Source organism: Gossypium arboreum, chromosome 9 (assembly GCF_025698485.1).
Source record: "Gossypium arboreum isolate Shixiya-1 chromosome 9, ASM2569848v2, whole genome shotgun sequence".
Classification (NCBI taxonomy): domain Eukaryota; kingdom Viridiplantae; phylum Streptophyta; class Magnoliopsida; order Malvales; family Malvaceae; genus Gossypium; species Gossypium arboreum.
The window spans coordinates 84710920-84730617 of NC_069078.1; the positions used below are offsets into that span (position 1 = coordinate 84710920).

Genomic DNA, 19698 nt, shown 5'->3' on the forward strand with positions numbered 1-19698 from the left:
AGAGTTTTTAGTTCTTTTCCCTAGAAGTTGTTTTCTATCATATTGTGTGATTGACAACTACATTAGACAAAGGGGCTTTGTTTCTGCGTTATCCGCTTCTGATTTCATGTATTCCTTACCTATTGTCTCTACGGGCTTTGATTCCAGTTTTTGCTTCCTACATTCAGCTGACCTTCAAAAATATTTTGAAGCATGCAAAGCAAATCTCTCAGGTTCATATTCAGGCTTAGCTCTGTTCAATACTATTTCTCTTCGCAATTCCTATCACCATTTTTTATTAGGCCAAAAGGAAAAAGTAACATTTCACACGTATGGTCATTTTAGTTAGTAAGGTTTCCTGAGTATGGGTAAGTAGGTTTCTCGTGCCTTTGATGAATTCATGATTGATCATTCAAATATATAGAAAAGTTAGAAGAAAGTTAAGACATAAATGTTTGGGACATGTACTCATATTGAATAGTCACCCTCGAACCTCAGTAATATAGCTTCCAATAAAAGGTTTGTGCATGTAATATCTGAGCAACCGATTTGGTTTTTGACAGGCAATGATAGTTAGGGGGTTCAGGGGTGACAGTAATGCTCATAAGCTCCACTTCTTATCAGACTCATCAATTGGGATGGCAAATTTAATTGCTGTGGTATGCTGGATTAGTGTTACGAGTGCAGCCCCATTGCCCGAGTATTTACTTGTCTGATAAGTAATTAATTATACCATCTTCATCTCCTCACCATGGTAATTCTCTCTCCAAAGTTGCTGTAGAGTGTTGACCTTTTTCTTTTCTTTTTTTAAATTTTGGTCTCATTTTCACTCACCATTGGTGACATTGTGATGTAAATGTTTTTGCATATGAACGGTTAAGAAGAGCTATGCAGTTAGTTGAAGTGAAACACAATCGATTAGTAGTGATCACAGATACAGATAATGGATGTCAGAAACAGACTCTTCAACAACCATTTGGGGCTCATTTAATATTCGAAGCATTTGTAAATTACTATAAATTATGGCATATTATTTATGCATAGAGACAGTAGAGCATTATATTCATTATCGATTCCACCTTCATTATATCAAATTTTCTACTTTAGCATTTAAATTTTGATTACGGTATATTCTAAATCTATTTGAAATTTGTTCTTTTTACTTCTATTTCAAGAAATTTAATCCTTTTAATTTTTATATTTAAAATGCAAATTCAATTGTTAATATTTTAAAATTATTCAATTAAATTCAAAATCATTTCTATGAGTACTTTTTTTATTTCAAAATATTTTATTTAACGCTTAAGTTTTGAAGAAAAAAAGTAAAGGAACTAAAATGTTAAAAGTAGAGGAATAGCAAATTTTATACTTTTTCTTTTTGGCCCATTTTAGTACTTCAATTTTGTCCACCCACTTAGCACGTGAAGTTAACGGTACTAACGAAACAGCAGGATGTGCGGATCCTACCATAACGTGTCGCATGGTAAAAAAGAGTATCAATTTGGATACACTTGATAGAAGGAACCTTAAACTTCAAACAGAACATCAGAGAAACAAATTTGTTGAGGGTTTGTTTTTCACTCTTTGGTCCTATGATGTGGCATCTAAGAACAGATAGACCCATGCATGTTAACACGTACCTCTCCTAAGATTAGCAAGTGTCTTTCTAGTATGAGTTTATCTGCATGGTGACAAAGTGCATTGGCGAACCATAGTAGCGAAGTGCACGATAGCGAACTACCTACTTATTGAGGTAAGAAGAGATGGGCTGGTCCTGGGCGAGTAGAGGGTCGGTTCAGGAACGGATAATAGCGAACACTATAACAACTTGTCCCTCGCCTAGTCGAAAAAGATTTACAAAGTGGCTCTTCTGAGAGCTTGCAGAAGCAAAACATGGGATCTTTGAATTAAAACTTACTGGATACGCCTAAAACTCATTATGTACGACTTACCCTGCGGCATGAGGATACAGCTGTAAAAAATCAATAGGGTCTTGTTCTCTAAAGAAACAAACCGTCAGATTTTGAGTCTCTTTAAAATGGCCTACATTTAACACTAAAACTATCCAACCTCTTGGATTTCGAATTTCCTGGGAAAGAAGTGTCATTGAGAAGAAGAATCGACGTTCAAAGGTAGAACTCTGAAATTTTCCATTCGTTGTTCTGATTACTCTAGGTTTAGTAGGTCGTTACTACCTGGCCACGACAGGGCCATCTCTTCTTACCTCAATAGGTAGGTATTTCACTATCGTGCAATTCGCCACTACAGTTCACTTATGCACTTCACCACCATGCAGGCGAACTCATACTAGGAGGACACATGCTAATCCTAGGAGAGGGTACGTGTTAACATGCATGGGGCCTATCTAATCCTAGTACGTCACATCAAAGGACCGTACCTTATAGATACGGAAATGGATCCTCATGAGAAAGAGAGAGAAAAACAAACACTCAACAAAATTACATCTGCAATTAGATCGATAAGAAAACAACACTCAACAAAATTACATCTGCAATTAGATCGATAAGAAAACATACTCTTACATCTAATTTGAAACATATAACTACTCAGTGCCTGCGAGTATGTATACAGCAAAACAGCATTCAAAGTTAAAACTACATTAGCAGAACAAGTTGAAAATAATTAATGACAGATTAACACGCTGATAAACATATTGCAACACTAAAAAACATGACATGATTTGAGTAAAAATTATCAGAAAGTGGAACTAACTGTAACTTAATCAACTAGAAGGTTTAAGAGTGACGACAACGATGACCGGAACCAACCAAAACAGTGAGGAAAATTTGCAGCTGAACATGCTAAAACTCCATCAGTAGCCCAAGTTGGGAGTTATACTTTTCAATGAAACACTGCAACCTGCAGCCCATCTTAAAGATTTAATGAAATGAATCATATTCCAAATCAAGCACTCCTTTTACGTTCCTATCTGTAAAGATTAAACAATAATATACAGGAGCAGAAGAGCATCTTTAAGACCAGTCACCTAGGATGCCTAAAGGTGCAAAATGCTAAGTGCCATCCAAGTCATTCAACCTTTAGCTTGGAGATACAAATTGTGAAACAAGTTACAACTAAACATGGCAAACATATAGTTCAATCCACGGTTGCAGCAACCAAGACAAAGGGAGTATCAGCAGACTAATTGAGGTTAATATATCAATCAACTATGATGAAAGGAACTATTTAAGATCCTAAATCAATATATATTCTCATCCTACACATTCAAGTAATTCAATATGATGAAACTAAACCAAATAGACGAACCAACAAAGAAGGCACAGAAAAATTACAAATGCAAAAGAAGAAAGTTCAAATTCACCTTTGTCTTTGCTAGCTATTGACACCACTCATCTATGCTGATTGGCTGCAGTCAGCGACACGAGGCTCTCTTCATAGACTTCTGCTTGTCTAATATAAGAAATAACATCATAAGGAAACATGGGAATCCTGAACATATTCTTCTTGGGATTGTACAGAAGTATATTCACCCCATAACGCAATAAGATTTCACCACTTTTTGATACAGACACAGGTGTCAAAAACATTTCAGACCTTTCATACGGTAAGTATGGAATACTAACCAGCTTAGTCCAAGACTCTCTCTTTCCATATTCTTTCATAACCCAAACATCAGCATACAATTTCCTATAACTACAAAGCACACATAGACATCCATCCAAGACCCCTAATGTCCTCTCATCCACACCGTCGCCATAGCACGGTTGGGTCACTTCCTTATATGTCTCCCAAGCCAAATCAAGGGAGACAATAGAAAAATCCCCATCTTGTCCACTAAAAACAGCCCAATTCAAAGTACCATCCACATGTTTCCCAGCTTCATTAGAAAAGACCTCGAACGGGAAATCCTGAATCCTTCTCCAACAATTAGTTCTCAATCAACAAACATTAACTATTCTGGGATAAGAAAAAACCCCAACAATCTAATAATCATCAACGGAAGCATCAAAACCAAACCTATAAACAGTATAACCCTCCTTTTCTTAAACCCTATATCAGGCAACCTTTTGGAAACCCTTAAAGTCGGGTTTAATAAAAGGACTGCATTTTCTCTAATAGTTATGCAAACCAAACCATTACATGAGCCCACAATTCAATCACTATGACACTCATTCTTCGATGGGTATTCGATTTCCGTGGTATTAACATTTGGGTCTTTGAATATAGATTTAAGGGTAAGGGAGCATGACTTGATGGTGGATCCGGTTTGGGTGCAGGGGGCGATGTCTGCAATGTTGATTAAGACTCGTTTTTTGGAGAATTCGGGGTCGTTTTGGGTTCTTTTGAGGTGCTTTTTGATGGAATTTGTCAGCTATGAGGGATTTCCAGGATTTGGAAACGCACCTGAAACGGAGGAGGGACTTAACGGGTAAATTCGAGAGGATTTCAAAAATTATTTCTTGTGGAAACGAAGGCCGAGGAAGACTGCCGTTTCTCGACCGTTTGGGGGATTGAGCAGAAACGTGGCTTTCGTGCTGCGGTGATTCAGGGCTGTTCCGTTTCTGGGATTGTTCATTATAAGAGGTTGAGTGCAGTTCTTGACTCGGTGAGCCAAGTCGTTGATTTGGTTGGGTCGGGGTTGATTCTTGGTTTTGGTTTTCCATTTCCCGGAACTTATTTGTTCAAATCACTGTCGCATTGGAGTGGGGCATCTAAAAAGAAAACGAGAAGGGGGAAAATCTGTTCGGTCATTTATACACATATATATTTAGGAGGTTAAATTTTGCTTCGGTGTCTACTAAACTTGTTCATGGGCAAAAGCTCGTCTGTGAGAGGATTTGATCATTAAAAACTGAGTTGTAATCAACTATTAAAAGTCGTTTCTGGCTGAGTACAAAAGGGGGCCGTAGTTTTAGGTTAGAAGGCTCTAGTTTAGATTTTTATTTCATCTTTTTAGTTTAGGGTTAGAGTATTCTTCTCTATGTGTTTAGGGCTTAGTTTATTTTTCTAGTTTTAGTGGTAGATAGTAATTAATTACTACTGTAGTTAGTGTTTATTTACTTGTTTAGTACCTTAAACTCCTTTTAATTTCAATTTAATCCTTAGAATTAATGCAACTTAATTTCCTTTTAGTTTCATCATTAAAAATTTGATTTTTAAGTGTTCTTTTACATTTCCTTTGTTGTCATTTTCTTTATCTTCAAGTTTGTTTAAAAAAAAAAAACCCATCTTTTCTCTTTTCTCTTGCATTTACCCTTTAGCATTTTTTTATGTTATTATTGTGTTCTTGTTTGCTTAAGTAGAAGTATGAGTGGCTAAATCTTTGGTATTTAGTTAATAGAAGTGTTGTTTAGTTAGTCTTTGGGTCAGAGATTAAATTGTAATAAATTGAACTAAATTAAATAAACTTCAAAACTTATTATTGACGTCCCTCAAGGAAAATTAAGATAAGTAAAACAAAGTTTAGTTCATGTGTGAAAATCAATCAATTACTGTAAAGCTTAATTTTTACTCATCATCAAAACACATAGTCCAATCAATTTCATGCTCAAATGAATGATCAAATAACCACAAAAGATGCAAGGGTTGAGAAATGATTGGTGACTCATAAAGAGGTCCTTGATGGAGGTGATGGTTGCAGGAATATTAACAGATCATGAGCCCAAATTAGTATTATGCACTTTGACAACTAAAAACATGTAAATATATTTAATACTTTGAAGGAAAACTTAAAATAACAATGTAGGTCATTATATCTTTTTGGAATGAAGATAAAAGTGCAACAAAAATAAAGAACAAAAGAACAAAACAAGAAATAACAACTAAGCTAGAAAAGGAAAAACCTAGAAAGCTAAAAATAGTCGAGGAAATAAAAGATGTTGATAAAAAGTTGATAAAAGTATCTCTGTTATGCCATAAATATGCCTTAAATACATTAAATTCCTTAATCTTAGCATTGACAAAAAAGACCTTAAAAGATGTGATGACTTGAGTTAAGTTTGACACAAAATTGCCTTGCATTTTTTCACTTGTCAAATTTCATAGCTGCAATACCCATGTCAATTGGGACAAAGTTGCCTTGGGGGCACTTGGTGTGCCACAACCTAGATGATAGGCCACTGATTCTTTAACTTCGACAATTGGCTTGGAGACTCAACTTTGAGAACTTTTAGTCATGATTGCGAGGCATAATGTCATGACACCACATACTTAGTGTTGCGACTTCAACAGCAGGCTAATCCAAGTTGGGTTTTTGGTGAAGTTCGCTTCCTTGAGGTGATGGAGGGTTTGTGTCGTGATCCCCACAACAATTGAGGTCCTTCTTCATGTTTGGCTTTAATCATCTCCCTATAAAAACTCAAATCAATTATTAGACAAACTTTAGACAAACTAATAAATGAGAGAGAGACTTTAATTTGTTGGCAATTATTGGTGGAAATAAATGTTTTAGTTGACCCCTTAAAGTTTGTAGAAAATGGATCAACGTTACCCTTGATTATAAGTTTTAATAATTTTATTATAGGTTCTAATTATTTTTTTTGACATAATGTTTAAAATTAGACATAACTCCTCACCAATCTATAAATAGAAAGATAATGCACTTTAACGGACTTAAATTCACGTCTTATTATTGTAGTGGCCACAATGTCTACAATTGACATCTATAAAAGACTATTTAAAACATAAAATGAAAAAGAAAAAGAAAACATAGATGTTGTATGAAAGTATGAACTTTCAAATTTTATATAATGCAATATTAATGTGTAAAAGGCTTAAGCAAATGTTGTTGGGATGCCGTCAGCTTTGGCATTTGCATTCCCATTCCCATTAAAGCCATAATAATCCATAAAACAACCAAACTTATTTTTGTATACATATGATATGACCCCATAAATAGTAGTGTAATTTGATGGAAGGCTAATTTCACAAATAGTGACCCAGCTTAGTACTACTACTTTTTTTACTAATGGTAGCATAATTACTGCCCAAAATCTTGAAGCTTTGTTTAAGGATATCCATCTCACGTTTCATCTCATATCCTGCCTTCTCCATTGGAGCTAATCGAGCTTTCAAACTTTGTATTGTTTCTTCTTTGCTCTTCAGTTCCTTCTTCATATCTTCTATCATCTCCTCTTCCTCTGTTTTCCAATTGATTGCATCTCCTACATTCAATCATTTATTTTTGTTCAACTTTTTAACTATGTAGCAATGATTGAAGCTTTCCAAATGAAAATTCACTACCAAAATCTAGATTTTTATCAGTGATATTCAACAAATCTAGACTCAGATGCCAACATTTGTTATGTTTTTTTTTTTTTTTTGAATATTTGATGCCCTTTTATTAAATTAGAAAATTGCTTTGTAGCTCTTCTAAAATATTAAATCATTCAATTTAAGCTTTGGTTAAATGAAAAAAATTACACTTTTCACCCTTTCAAAAACTACAAAAAATAGTCATTTTGTTTGACTTAGATTACATTTTAGCCACTTATATTTAAAATATGTTATGTTTTAATCACTTACGTTATCGTTTTGTTACGAAATGATTACTCTATCGTTAAGCCCTGTTACTTTCTTAATGACAGTCTAAATAGATTTTAAATGTCAACTTTAATGTCCATTTGAGACAAGAATAAATTTTTAATTAAATAAATTTAATTAATTAAAAAATTTAAATTAATTTGAAAAAAAATCGTTCACCTCTTTTTTTTTCTCAAAAAACTATTCTCATCCTAGTTGATCTAATAGAATATTCAAATTGACATTTAAAACTCATTTGAACTGTCACCTATAATTGCCGTTGGTAAAGGAACTTAACAACAGAGTAACGACTTCGTAACAAAATAATAATGTAAATAACTAACATATAATATTTTAAATATAAGTGATTAAAATATAATCTAATACAAACAAAAGTAACTATTTTTATAATTTAGTCTTTTGTTAAATTGTACAAATATTAATTTCCTTGAAAGGATTCATGGAAGCTTTAAATGACCCAATTGAAAGTAATTAAAGAAGTGAAAGAATATATTGAAAATGTGAGAGTTGAAATAATTAAAGATAGGTACCATGAGTTCTTTGAATGAGATCATCAAGCTCAGTCTTGATGGCAAGATAGAGTTGTTTCCATTTCTCCACAACTTCATCCCTCCTTGCCCTTTCCTCTTTCATTTGCTCCAATAAGTAACTTGTCCCAAGCAATGGCCACCCTTTGTCACATTTCTGAACCATCACCATAGATGAACCACCTTCTTCCATTTTCTTTATCTTCTCTTCTCTCTCGTCCACTAACTTCCTCAACACCTTCACTTCCTCCTTTAACTTCTTCCTCTCTTTAACCCACTCAGCCTCTTTGCATGCATAAACCATCACTTCTTTCTCATAATACCCTCCCACTCTTCCCTCTTGGAGAAGCCTCATTTTGTCTGTCATCAATACCTTCACATTTCTCCTCTCATGGCATGGCTTCCTCTTTTTCTTGCTATTAGAGGCTCCCATGGTTGAAGAAAATAATGGGAAAGTGAGACAGGTTTTTAGAGTGTTTTTTTTTTTTAGGGGGATTAGGAATTAGAGAAAACAAAGTGTGTGAATGACATAAATTCCCTTACCACAGAGGCTCCTCAATTAATGAAGAAAAACAATAAAAAATAACAATGCCCCTTTATCCCCCACATAGAAAAAAAAAACAATATTTGTGATTAATTTGTGAGTGATAAACATTAGACAAACTTTCCCTCAAATAATTGATAGGAGTGTGAAAAAAAGACCCGTGAAATAGGCTTTTTCTTCAAGTTTACAATAAGATGAACACACAAGACAATATATGCAAAAATAAAGGAAGATAGTGGGATTGGAAAGGGCAGACAGCCCTTCACTACCCAAATCACTTTTTGAAGCAAAGATATATACACAATCTAATTATTACTAGTTTAATTCTGTGATTATTAAATACATAAATTAAAAGAAATTGTGCCATGTTAATGGTCCTACAGTGTTCAATAGGACACTATTGTAACTTGCACTAAAGAAAGTACTATCCCTTTTCATGTGACCTTTTTCTTTCATTAAATGCATGGCAGTAGTAAATAAAGTTGTTCATTTAAATTTATTATATTTATAAATAATTAAATTTATAATTTAGAAAAAAAGCTTAAAGAATGTACTGATAATCCAATTAGGCTTGGTTCCCAATTCCCAAACTCTAAAATCATTTGATTTGATAGGAGCCGACCTTTAATTTTGGTGAACTAAAGTTTAGGTGCAACCAAAAATCATTCTAAAGTAATTGTGTATGTGCTATAGAAGTTGTGAATATGATGTTCCAATGCCAGCTTTAGGTGGCCCTACATTCTTTCAAGGACATGATTAGAAAGCTTCATAATTGAGCAATTTTCTCTGTTAAATACCTCAATATTTAGCTCGTGAACAAGGTCTAATCTCACATTTATAAATAGGCAAAAAAACTCTTTTGCCTATTTTACAAACTGAGAAATTTCTACACAAGTGCTATAATGTTGCTTGAGAAAAGAGCCAAAAGTTGAATAGAAGGATATGATGGGTATCATTTTCATTGGAAAAAAAGGGGAAAAAATTTATCTACCATTCATTTCCAATCTTCTTCACCTACAATTTACTGTTTGAATGCAAATAATTTTCTGAGATATTTTTCCTGAGAAAATTCTGCTATCCAATCAGGATTTTGGTGTACAATTCCTCCCCTCCCCTATAGTTTAGGGTAGCAAATAGACTTGAATTTTTCAAAGCTTACCAAAACAGCATGATTTCATGTACCAACACAATTCATTTATGATCACACCTTACCCCCCTCGGATTCCCTGACTGCAAGAAAATATAAAAAGGACTTTGAGTGCTATTAGATGCTTGGAAACTGTACATCAATGCCAGTTTACAAACTACATGTCCATTTCACATTAATTTGGAGAATGGGGAATTTGGAGCTTTACTAATTTCCTACAGAATAAATAAATATACTAAATTAGTCAAAAGAATTGGATAAGGACTAGGTGTGTTTGTTTTTTCCTGGGTTGGGAGGATGTGAAAATTTTAACTAAAAAAATTCACTTTCCAATGAATTTTACTATCCAATTCAATTATTTGCAACTTCATTAATCTTAATATCAAACAGTCACCCAGATTACAAAATAAGTTTACGTTAATTAAATTAATAAAACTATAAAAATAAAATCATGATTTTTTTATGTTTTATACTTTTAATATATATTATATACGGATCCAAATATCCATAAGTTTAAACACCATAATTATGAAAGATAATATCTCTTACTGTTTTTTCTCAGGCAATAATTTAATCTATTTTTTAATTTTAATATTGTACATATTACATATGTTATTGTTAATTAATTTTAAATTATAAATTTATTTTTAAACATATTTTTGTGATCTAAATTTATTGTTTCTATATATATACTCATGTGATACGATTTCTAGTAATACTAATGATCATTATTCTCAAAGGTAAAGAGGATCAAGGTAAAACTATAAAATATTAGAAGGGTCAAATCTAAAAATTTTGTGTTAAAAGAACTTAAATTATGAATTATTAATTTTAAAAGAGCCAATTTTTTATTTAAGAATAAAAAGGCTTAAAATTAAAATTTTCATTTAGCTAGAGACCAAAGCCCTCTTGGTTATCCTTATTTTAATTTTTGCTAGTAAAACTTTAGTAATACATTTAATTATTCAAATTATTTTCGTATCAGTTTTTGTGTGAAACTTTAAAATATATTAAATCTTGTTTGTAGAGTTAAAAATTCTATTAACAGTATACATAATATTAAATTTTTTATATCTAAAATCATATTAAATTTTAGATAAATTTAAAGTTGAATTAGATCCAACAGGTGAATGAAGATAAGGTCTTTCAACATTAATTTTATTATTGTTCACCTAAATTTAACTATGGATTATAGATACTTTAAAGGCAAATTCACCCATTTAGCTTATTCTAGTAATACGTTTAACAATTTTGATTTCTTTATTTTGGACACGAGACCCGAATAAAATATTTCAACGGAGACAGGGGCTTCCAAGGTTGTTCGCCTAGCCATGAATTACGTTCTACTTTCTCAATTACGTGGTTTTGGTTTTTTGCGAGGAAGATTCAAAGTACCTTCTTACATTGCCACGAATCTTAGCCATGCTTTTCTTTTTTAGGTAAATTATAAAAATAATTACTTTTATTTGTTTCAAATTATATTTTAATCACTTGTGTTTGAAATGTTATATTTTAGTCACTTATGTTATTATTTTGTTACGAAGTAATTACTCTACCGTTAAGCTCTATTACCTCCATAACAGCAGTTCTATGTGACAGTCCAAATAGGTTTTAAATGTCAACTTGGATGTCCTACGTAGCAGTCTAAATAAAATATATTTAATTAAAAACTTATTTTCATCCCAACAACTAGACATCCAAGTTGGCATTTAAAACACATTTAGACTGCCACGTAAGACTGCCCTTACGGAGGTAACGAAGTTTAACGATAGAGTGACCAATTCGTAACAAAAAAATAACGTAAGTGACTAAAATGTAACATTTCAAACATTAGTGACTAAAATATAATGTGAGGCAAACAAAAGTGACTATTTTTATAGTTTACCTTTTCTTTTTACATTTTATAAAAAAATGATGAATTTTATCCCTTTACTATACCTCAAATTTAAAATTAATTTTTATTCTCGGATGTCTATAATAACTTAGCCCTTATTTTTTATAATGCATAGTCAAAATAGTTAACGTTGTTGACTTCGTAATTAAATTTTTGCATGAATGTTTTTAAAATATTATTTTAACAAAAAACAGTTATCTTGGCATGAATTATCAAAATTATTAACTGTACTAATTATTTTGATTAACTAATGACATAATTTTTTCTTTTTTAGTTATTATAAGATAATAGTAAAATTTAATCTTTATACTTTAATTTAACATAATTTAGTCATTTACTTTTACAATATCATTAATTACTCCAAATAATTTACATCATGTGATAATTATCTTATTACTTTACCATCACATCCTTTCCTTTGTATGTTAACAAGTGTCCAAGAATAAAAAATTATTTGTAGTTGAAAGATTAAAATGATGTTTTCAACTATCAACCTTTTGTTTATATATATATATATAAACATGACAAAATGACATGCCAACAGAAATTTTTAATAGATTATTATTATACTACGCTAAAATTTTAGATTTAATCTTTACTTCAACTTTTCACATAATTTGATATTTTAATTTTACAATTTCATCGATTAGTTCGAGTACTTTATTTTGATTAAAATGATGTAATTTTTAAAATTGTTAATACCATTAAATTTATCAATTAAATTCACATATATTGTAATGTTGTTTTGTTACATAATTACTGTATGAGTGTTTTTTTCCAATTTCAAAATATAACTCAAGTGAATTTAAGAGGAAAATTTAATGGTATTTATAATTAACCTAAACTTTTAAATTAAAAAAAACTAAACCCTTAAAATTTTAAAAGTATGAAAACAAGTTAAAGAAAAAAAGTACTAAAGCTACATTTTAAACCCACATACTAGTTCTAAATTAAATGTTGAAAATGATGATTGGTGTCAACCTATAATGACCTTATCACATCACTTCAGCTATAACTATAACTTTTAGCAAATTTATAAATTTATTGTCCTTTAAATGAAATCAATTTCAAGAATAATTAGTAACATTGTTAAGCTCCTGTACTTAAATTCGATTATGTTACTTTTCTTAACTGACCATTTTTCAGCCATGTGACGTATATTAATATTTTTCTGTTGACACTGATAGCTTTGAAGACTCATAAATACACTACTACGAATCTTTTATGTTCTTTTGTTGGAAAACAAATCCAAACACCAAAAATCTTAAGAGGTGCATGCTTTAATTTAGACTAAGCATAAACCTACTACGCTTTAATTTACACTACTACCTTAATTTTAATCGTCATGAAAGAATCACTTATTTTCATACCAAAAACAATAGATTAAAATATGTTATAGGTACTATACTATTCACGAATTAGTCCTGCATTTTTATTTCTAAAATTAATTCCTCTACTACTAAAATTTCAAAATTTTCAAAATTCAAGTTCAATTACAATGTTAATTTTTGTTAAATTACATGACTACTAAGAGAGCATTTGTTTTTTATTTCAAAATATCACACCAATAAATTTAACGGAAAAAATTAACAATGTAACAATTTGACCTAAATTTTGAAACCTGAAAAATAGAACAATTAAATTTCTGAAAATATCAGTACAGGGATCGATGGCATATTTTAACCAAATTAACAATATAATCAAGTTAAATGTTAAATGCATAACTTTAGCACTCCACAGCCGACCTGATCACCGGATTCAAATATGAGACACTATATTCGTTGTTGAAACAACTTGAACCATCTTCTATTTCAAATCAAATACAAATATCAAGCTTTTATCACGTTATACAAAACATTCATTTTGATTAAAAACAAATTCAAGTCATTTTAAACACTTTAGAATCATTTTTAAACAAGTTCTAGGTGCTTGGGGATGATCGAGACCAAGTTCGGGTCTCCGGGAGTCGAAACAAGTCAAAATAGGGGAGGGATCGTATCTGTAGAAGTCCCTGCTACTGATTTACTTGTACCGATACATCTTAGCACTTGCATCGGTAGAAGTTTGTCAGGATCCAAAAAATACCCTAAAACACACCTCATTTGACCTAAAACAATACCAAATCATTTCTAAACATTATGAAACACTAAATACAAGTTTTAAACACCATTTAAGCATCTTTAAACACATTCAAACATAAGCCTTCAAACACGAACATCACTTTACCAATTTCATACTTCAATTTTATCTACTTGACATGGAAGCAACCAATGACTGATAGCATAGCAATAATTTAAGATCATGCATCTTAACTTAATCACATAATCATATCATCGAACATTTAGATTATTGAACACGTTTAACTTGAATATTTTGAAGCATAGAAGATACCAAGGCATCATAATTGACTCCAAAAACTAAATTACAACACTAGGTACAAGCCGACTCTATTTTAGCATTCATCTTACGATTCAAACATTACTGAGCTGAGATTTGAAACCTGGATGCTGCCAACCTTCTTGAATCCATGAGACCTAATTGAAATCTGCGCACAGAAACAAACAAATCCACACACTAAACAAAAGAGCTCAATGGTGCTAACATAATTCGAAAACAATGTATATAATAAAATTTAAACATATAAATTTGATATAAAATCATTTTTAACAAGTGTATATCAAGGAATCTTTGTTTCATGTTCTTTACTAAAACTGTCATACCAAATTCATGCTTGAGTTAAGTCTCATATAACATCATCTCATTATGCCTTTAATGCCATGCACGATCATATCTAGTATCATCAATTAGATTTAAGCATAACATCAATACTATCTCAATTTAATTAATAATCATATGGCATTCTCATACCACTATTGATATCTCAACATCATGATTCAAAAGGCATTTCATATAAAAATATTCATTTTCTCATTTCATGATCGAATCGATTGATTCATTTTATAACCATATCGGCCCTCGGGGCTCGTAATATCCGAATCGCATGGTTTTTCACATGCTATCTTTCCATGCTTTAATAATTCATTCTCAGTTTCCACAATCAACATTTAACATTAAACTTCTACTGTTATTAAGCAAATCACATGATTTATAATCCCTATTAACCAAACACAGAGTCAAGATGGATACACAGATCAACCAATCATTACACCAAAATAGCTGACACTCAGTGCATCATTGGTACATTCGAAATAATGTGCGCTCTGCGCCTCATCGGTATGAACCGAAGTAATATATGTAAATGTGCCTAGCACCTTATTAGTAAAAACCAAAATAAACCCCATACACTAATCCTATATCATGCCAACTATATCTGACTCTATCCAAGACAGTTAATTGTATTCAATATTTCAAAGTATATATGTTCCACATGTATATATCAAATTCATATCTCTCTAAAATCATTTATCATTTCATAACATTAGTATTCTTTTACATTTCAAATACAATCAATATGGCAATTCACATATCATTTACATGTCAATTTCATGCTTTTATATATCATCTACTTATGTATTCATACTTTCACATATCAATATCACATTTATCTCATAGTTACATTTTCACATCAAGATAAGTATACATACAATTACACAAACTATCATCACATTATAATCATTCATCATATATACTATCATCATAGCTTTCACAAGTCCACAACCATATAATACTTACCAAATCATGAGACAAGTAGGGTCCTTACCTTAATCAAGCTATTTTATAACAAGTCATATATATAATATTCAAATCATGAAACCACAAACCAGATAAAGCTACTCGTCTACAGTTTTCGCCTTTCCTTTATCTCACGACGTCCCGAGTCTTTAGCTACATATGATAATTCAATTATTGACGCGATATTAGTTTTCATACAAACACATCAATTAAACATAAATTGCATTTTATTCATTTTAGCCCCTATAAGCCCTAATATCCGAAATGCTTGGATTTTTCGATATCTAATATCAAATCAAAATTTAATTTCATATTTTTTCATTAGAGACCCAAAGCTTTCAATCTACAACAAAATTTTCTAACCGCTTTCACTTTATTTAATTTGACCCCTAATGTCATAAAATTAATTATAGGTTTTAGTTGAATTTCTAATCAAATCCAACACTTTTCTCTACTTTCTAACTTAGTCCTAATATAATTTAAGCTAATCCTTCAAAAATCTATTACTATCAATTTTAATTTCATGAAAACTCATTAATGGAAACTTGGATTTAACTTGACAATTTGGAAATCTAAAACATGGGTATGCAAGACAAAGCTTAGTTGATAAAATATCTATAATAATCTCATGAAAATAACTTGGTTACCTTGGTTATTTGGGACGGAAATTTGAAGAAAACTTAACCTTCTTTTTCTCTTTTCTATTTGGTTTGAGAGGTAGGAGATAATATTTTTGTTTTTCTCTCACCCACTTGCTCACCATATATATATAGATTAACACGGTTATTAACTTAGTTAACTAATAATTAACTATACTTTAATAATAGTTAGTGGGAAGTGTTGACATACTTAGCACTTAAATATTGACATGAATCATAAATGGCTCAATAACTCCAAGGTCCCTAGTTTAATTACTTATTAAACCCTCAAGCATTTTCTAAATTAAAACTTAATAGCGATTGCACTTTTACAATTTAGTCTCTGTACTATAATTAATGATTTTCTCGATTTAATTACTCGACCATTTAATAATATATTCTCATACTAAATGTGTAAATCCTCCATTCATAAACTCAATTTAAGGTATCCAGTTTTGAAATCACATTTTTCAACACCAGCTAAAATCGGGTTGTTACAATAACTCTCAATTAAAGCACACTAAATCAATATAAAAATTCCATTCAAGCACTAGTTTAATACACTCACATCAATTATTCATTACATAATTAACTTAGCATGAATCGCCATTAATATATAAATAGACAATTTGACATTCACTTCATAAATAATTATTATCAAGTATCAAGCTAAATGTTGTCATGTCATATACATATATAAATAAAAATATGCTAATATCACCATTTAGATGACCAATGACTAATCGTATAGCTCCATTTTTTTAATTAAATTGTCCAATTTTGCCTAATACCAAACTATCAGAATAAGATAATGGAAGTAAGTGACACTGCCTTGCCTATAAAGTGTTGAAACCATCTTTGAGGTGTCCATATGCATATATCAGTAGCATCACCTTTAAGGTGTCGTAGACTCGTAGTACCACTCTAAGGTGCAAGCACTGCTAATTTCTATCCCAATTGGCACGCTAATGTATCCTTGACCTATAGTTTAAGTCCAGGCATTTTACACCCATATTATTTTACGTAGACAATATGCTCAGCATAAGTTAATAGTTTACAAATTCCAAATTCAGTATACTCCTAATATACCATCAATATACCAGTTCCATAAACATAAGCCATCAAATTAAAGACATTTTTTCCATCATGATCAAATATTCAATTTACACCTAATATGCGATCAATATACCAGTTTCCCATAAACACAAGCCATTCAATTCAAGACATTTCTATTATGGCCAAATATTCAATATACAACAAATATGCTATCAATAAACCAATTTTCCATTTTTATCATTTAAACTCAAAGATTAGATATGTCATGTTTCCCATTTCACACAAAAAACAAGAGATATGTAATGTTTGGATTGTATCAAATGGTAAAAATGAAAAATTGACACATTGATGGTGTATTAGGTATACAACGAATATTCGTCCATGATGGTAATATCTTGAATTCAAGGGCTTGTGTTTATAACTCTTGTAAATGAGCCATACTGTGGATTTTTCTATTCTTCTGTCTTCCAACCTATGCGTGAGAAAGGAATACAAACATGCTAAGCATAAAGCTTAATAGTGCACACTTTAATTTTAGTCACTAAGTGAATAGCACTCTATAGAAATGTGTCTGACAAATATAGTAACACAATCATATATCAAATAAGAAAATCCCAATCAATATACACACTAAATCCATAAAGGTATCCCATTCAACCATTAATTTAATCTTCCCACGTCATTTATTTATTAACAAAATTAATTCTAACATGAATCGCCATTAATATACAAATCAATAGATAAACTGACATTCATTTCACAAATAAATGTCAAGTATCAATTCAGACATCATCATGTCATATATATATATATATATATAGGCTTAATAACTTGGACCCCTATACAATAGGCAAATTGTTTGTTCGGCACCTCAAGAAATTTTTTAGTTAGTTTATACCTGCACTTCCATTCCGTCAAGAAAAAGCTCCACACTCACCTTCACCAAAAAATACTCCAACCTGCCTCCACTGTTTCAAAAAGGAAAACACTCCATTCGAAGTGGGGTGGTTCGGAATCCACTGGGCATTTTAAGTTTTGCCATCCCTAGTCTATGGGAAAGGATAAGAGAAGTATTCATTGGAGGAGTTGGAAGAACATTTGTGAGACTAAACTATGAGGAGGTATGGGATTCAAAGATATGTTTGCATTCTACAAAGCTTGTTTTGCTAAGGAGGTAGGGATGGAGACTGCTAAAGAATAATAACTCTTTGGTAATGTGCTAAAGGCAAGATATTAACCAACAACAATTTCTTGGATGCAAACCTCAGACAAAATCCATCATTTACATGGAGCAATATATGGAGTGTGAAGGATGTGGTGGAGGCTGGGGTAAGATGCAGGGTGGGCAATGGTAAAAGCATCCAGGTATGAGATGATAAATGGGTTGCTAGCAATGCTACATATAAAGGGCAAACCACAAGAGAACACATGCACCATTTTCTAGGTTAATGAGTTAAATAGATACAGAAACTAAGCAGTGGAGATGCAACTTGAACAATAGCCTTTTTCTAATCTTGGAGGATGCTCATAAAATTCATTGTCTTCCTATTAGTGCACATGTATTAGAGGATGAGCTGGTTTGAAATTTGAATAAATACGGAGCATACCCAGTCAAGAGTGGTTATAACATGACATTGGCTAATGCAAGGGAGAATGTAGCTATATCACAAACCACTCAAGAGGAAAATGGGCTAGTTTTTCAAGAGGTTATGGGGGAGATTGCGAAGCACGGTTGGAATCTTGCCTGGAACACGCAGGGATACCTGGTTCTAGAGAAACAAATTCATACACGGACTGAAATGTCGGAAAGAGGATCAAAAGCAATTCATAACTTCATACCTGACGGAATGCAAATCGCTAACACCAGCAAAGCCTCCTAGCCCTGAACCGAGAGTAGCTCTCTAGAAACCTGTGCAAGAACCGACAATTATATTCTACTTTGATGCGGCCGTTGATATAGAACAAATAGTTGGAGTTAGTGGGCATCGTGGACAGAAATCACCGTGGTGAAAGGACTTAGCAGCATGAACGATAAAAACTCCTAATTGGACATAACCACATGCAAGCTACCAAGCACTGAAATTTGCTAGTATTAGGGCCTTTTGACATAGAACCAGAAGGGGATACTTACAATTATCGACGATGGGCCAACTTTGGGACGTTTAGATCCTGCAAATTCGTGAGGGGAATAAGACAGCACATTTGTTAGTTAGCAAAGTTTTAGTTTAGGGGTTTCTGAAAACTGCTTTTGGCTCGAGGAAGAGGCATACTATTTGGCTAATGCTGTTGGAAACAAACGGTCCTTTCTCTAATTAATTAAGCTAAACCAATATTTAGGTTAAAATATGTTCCTAGTCCCTGTAATATTTATACATTTGAAATCTAACCTCTCTATTTTTATTTTTAAGATTTTAATTTTTTATTTTTCACATTTCAAATTTTAGATCCAATGATTAACCAGGTTAACCCAGTTAAAAATTTACTGTTATGACATTTTGAAGGAAAGAAATATTCATTTAATAACTATGTAATAAAAAATAATATTGAATTAAACTTAAATTTGAAGAAAATTTTAACTATATCAATAATTGAACTTACATTTTCTAAATTTAAAAATAAAAGATCAAAAAAAGTAAAATTACTAAATTTTAAATGTGCAAACTCGAAATGTTATTATAAATAATAATATTATTTGG

The 19698-nt window shown here is 31.6% G+C and overlaps 2 protein-coding genes and 1 long non-coding RNA gene across 3 annotated transcripts; all 3 read right to left on the reverse strand.

Annotated features, from left to right (window-relative positions):
* Positions 1–2473: 2473 nt before the first annotated feature.
* On the reverse strand, positions 2474–4944 carry LOC108454982 (F-box/kelch-repeat protein At3g23880-like). Its single transcript, XM_053018652.1, has 4 exons — positions 4197–4944; positions 3923–4114; positions 3323–3887; positions 2474–2859 (listed from the first exon to the last, which is right to left on the reverse strand). The coding sequence occupies exons 1-3, from the start codon at positions 4623–4625 to the stop codon at positions 3351–3353; spliced, it is 1158 nt and encodes a 385-aa protein (XP_052874612.1). The 5' UTR covers positions 4626–4944; the 3' UTR covers positions 2474–2859; positions 3323–3350.
* A 1732-nt stretch (positions 4945–6676) lies between these two features.
* Positions 6677–8836, reverse strand: LOC108455836 (uncharacterized). Its single transcript, XM_017754400.2, has 2 exons — positions 8034–8836; positions 6677–7124 (listed from the first exon to the last, which is right to left on the reverse strand). Exons 1-2 carry the CDS (start codon positions 8461–8463, stop codon positions 6886–6888), a joined length of 669 nt encoding a protein of 222 aa, XP_017609889.1. The 5' UTR covers positions 8464–8836; the 3' UTR covers positions 6677–6885.
* Positions 8837–13907: 5071 nt separating this feature from the next.
* LOC108454733 (uncharacterized) lies at positions 13908–19314 on the reverse strand. Its single transcript, XR_001866763.2, has 3 exons — positions 19134–19314; positions 18842–18911; positions 13908–14160 (listed from the first exon to the last, which is right to left on the reverse strand). It is a non-coding gene; the product is annotated as an uncharacterized LOC108454733 (long non-coding RNA).
* Between the last annotated feature and the right edge of the window lie 384 nt (positions 19315–19698).

What these genes read in the sequence shown, in the direction of transcription:
- LOC108455836 (XM_017754400.2), bottom strand. Translation starts at nt 8,463, where the DNA reads ATGGGAGCCTCTAATAGCAAGAAAAAGAGGAAGCCATGCCATGAGAGG. An exon ending in TCTCATTCAAAGAACTCATG is followed by an intron (nt 7,125 to 8,033) that starts GTACCTATCTTT and finishes GATTGAATGTAG; the next exon opens with GAGATGCAATCAATTGGAAA.
- LOC108454982 (XM_053018652.1), bottom strand. Translation starts at nt 4,625, where the DNA reads ATGGAAAACCAAAACCAAGAATCAACCCCGACCCAACCAAATCAACGA. An exon ending in ATCAAGTCATGCTCCCTTAC is followed by an intron (nt 4,115 to 4,196) that starts CCTTAAATCTAT and finishes CATAGTGATTGA; the next exon opens with ATTGTGGGCTCATGTAATGG. An exon ending in TGTTGGGGTTTTTTCTTATC is followed by an intron (nt 3,888 to 3,922) that starts CCAGAATAGTTA and finishes TTGAGAACTAAT; the next exon opens with TGTTGGAGAAGGATTCAGGA.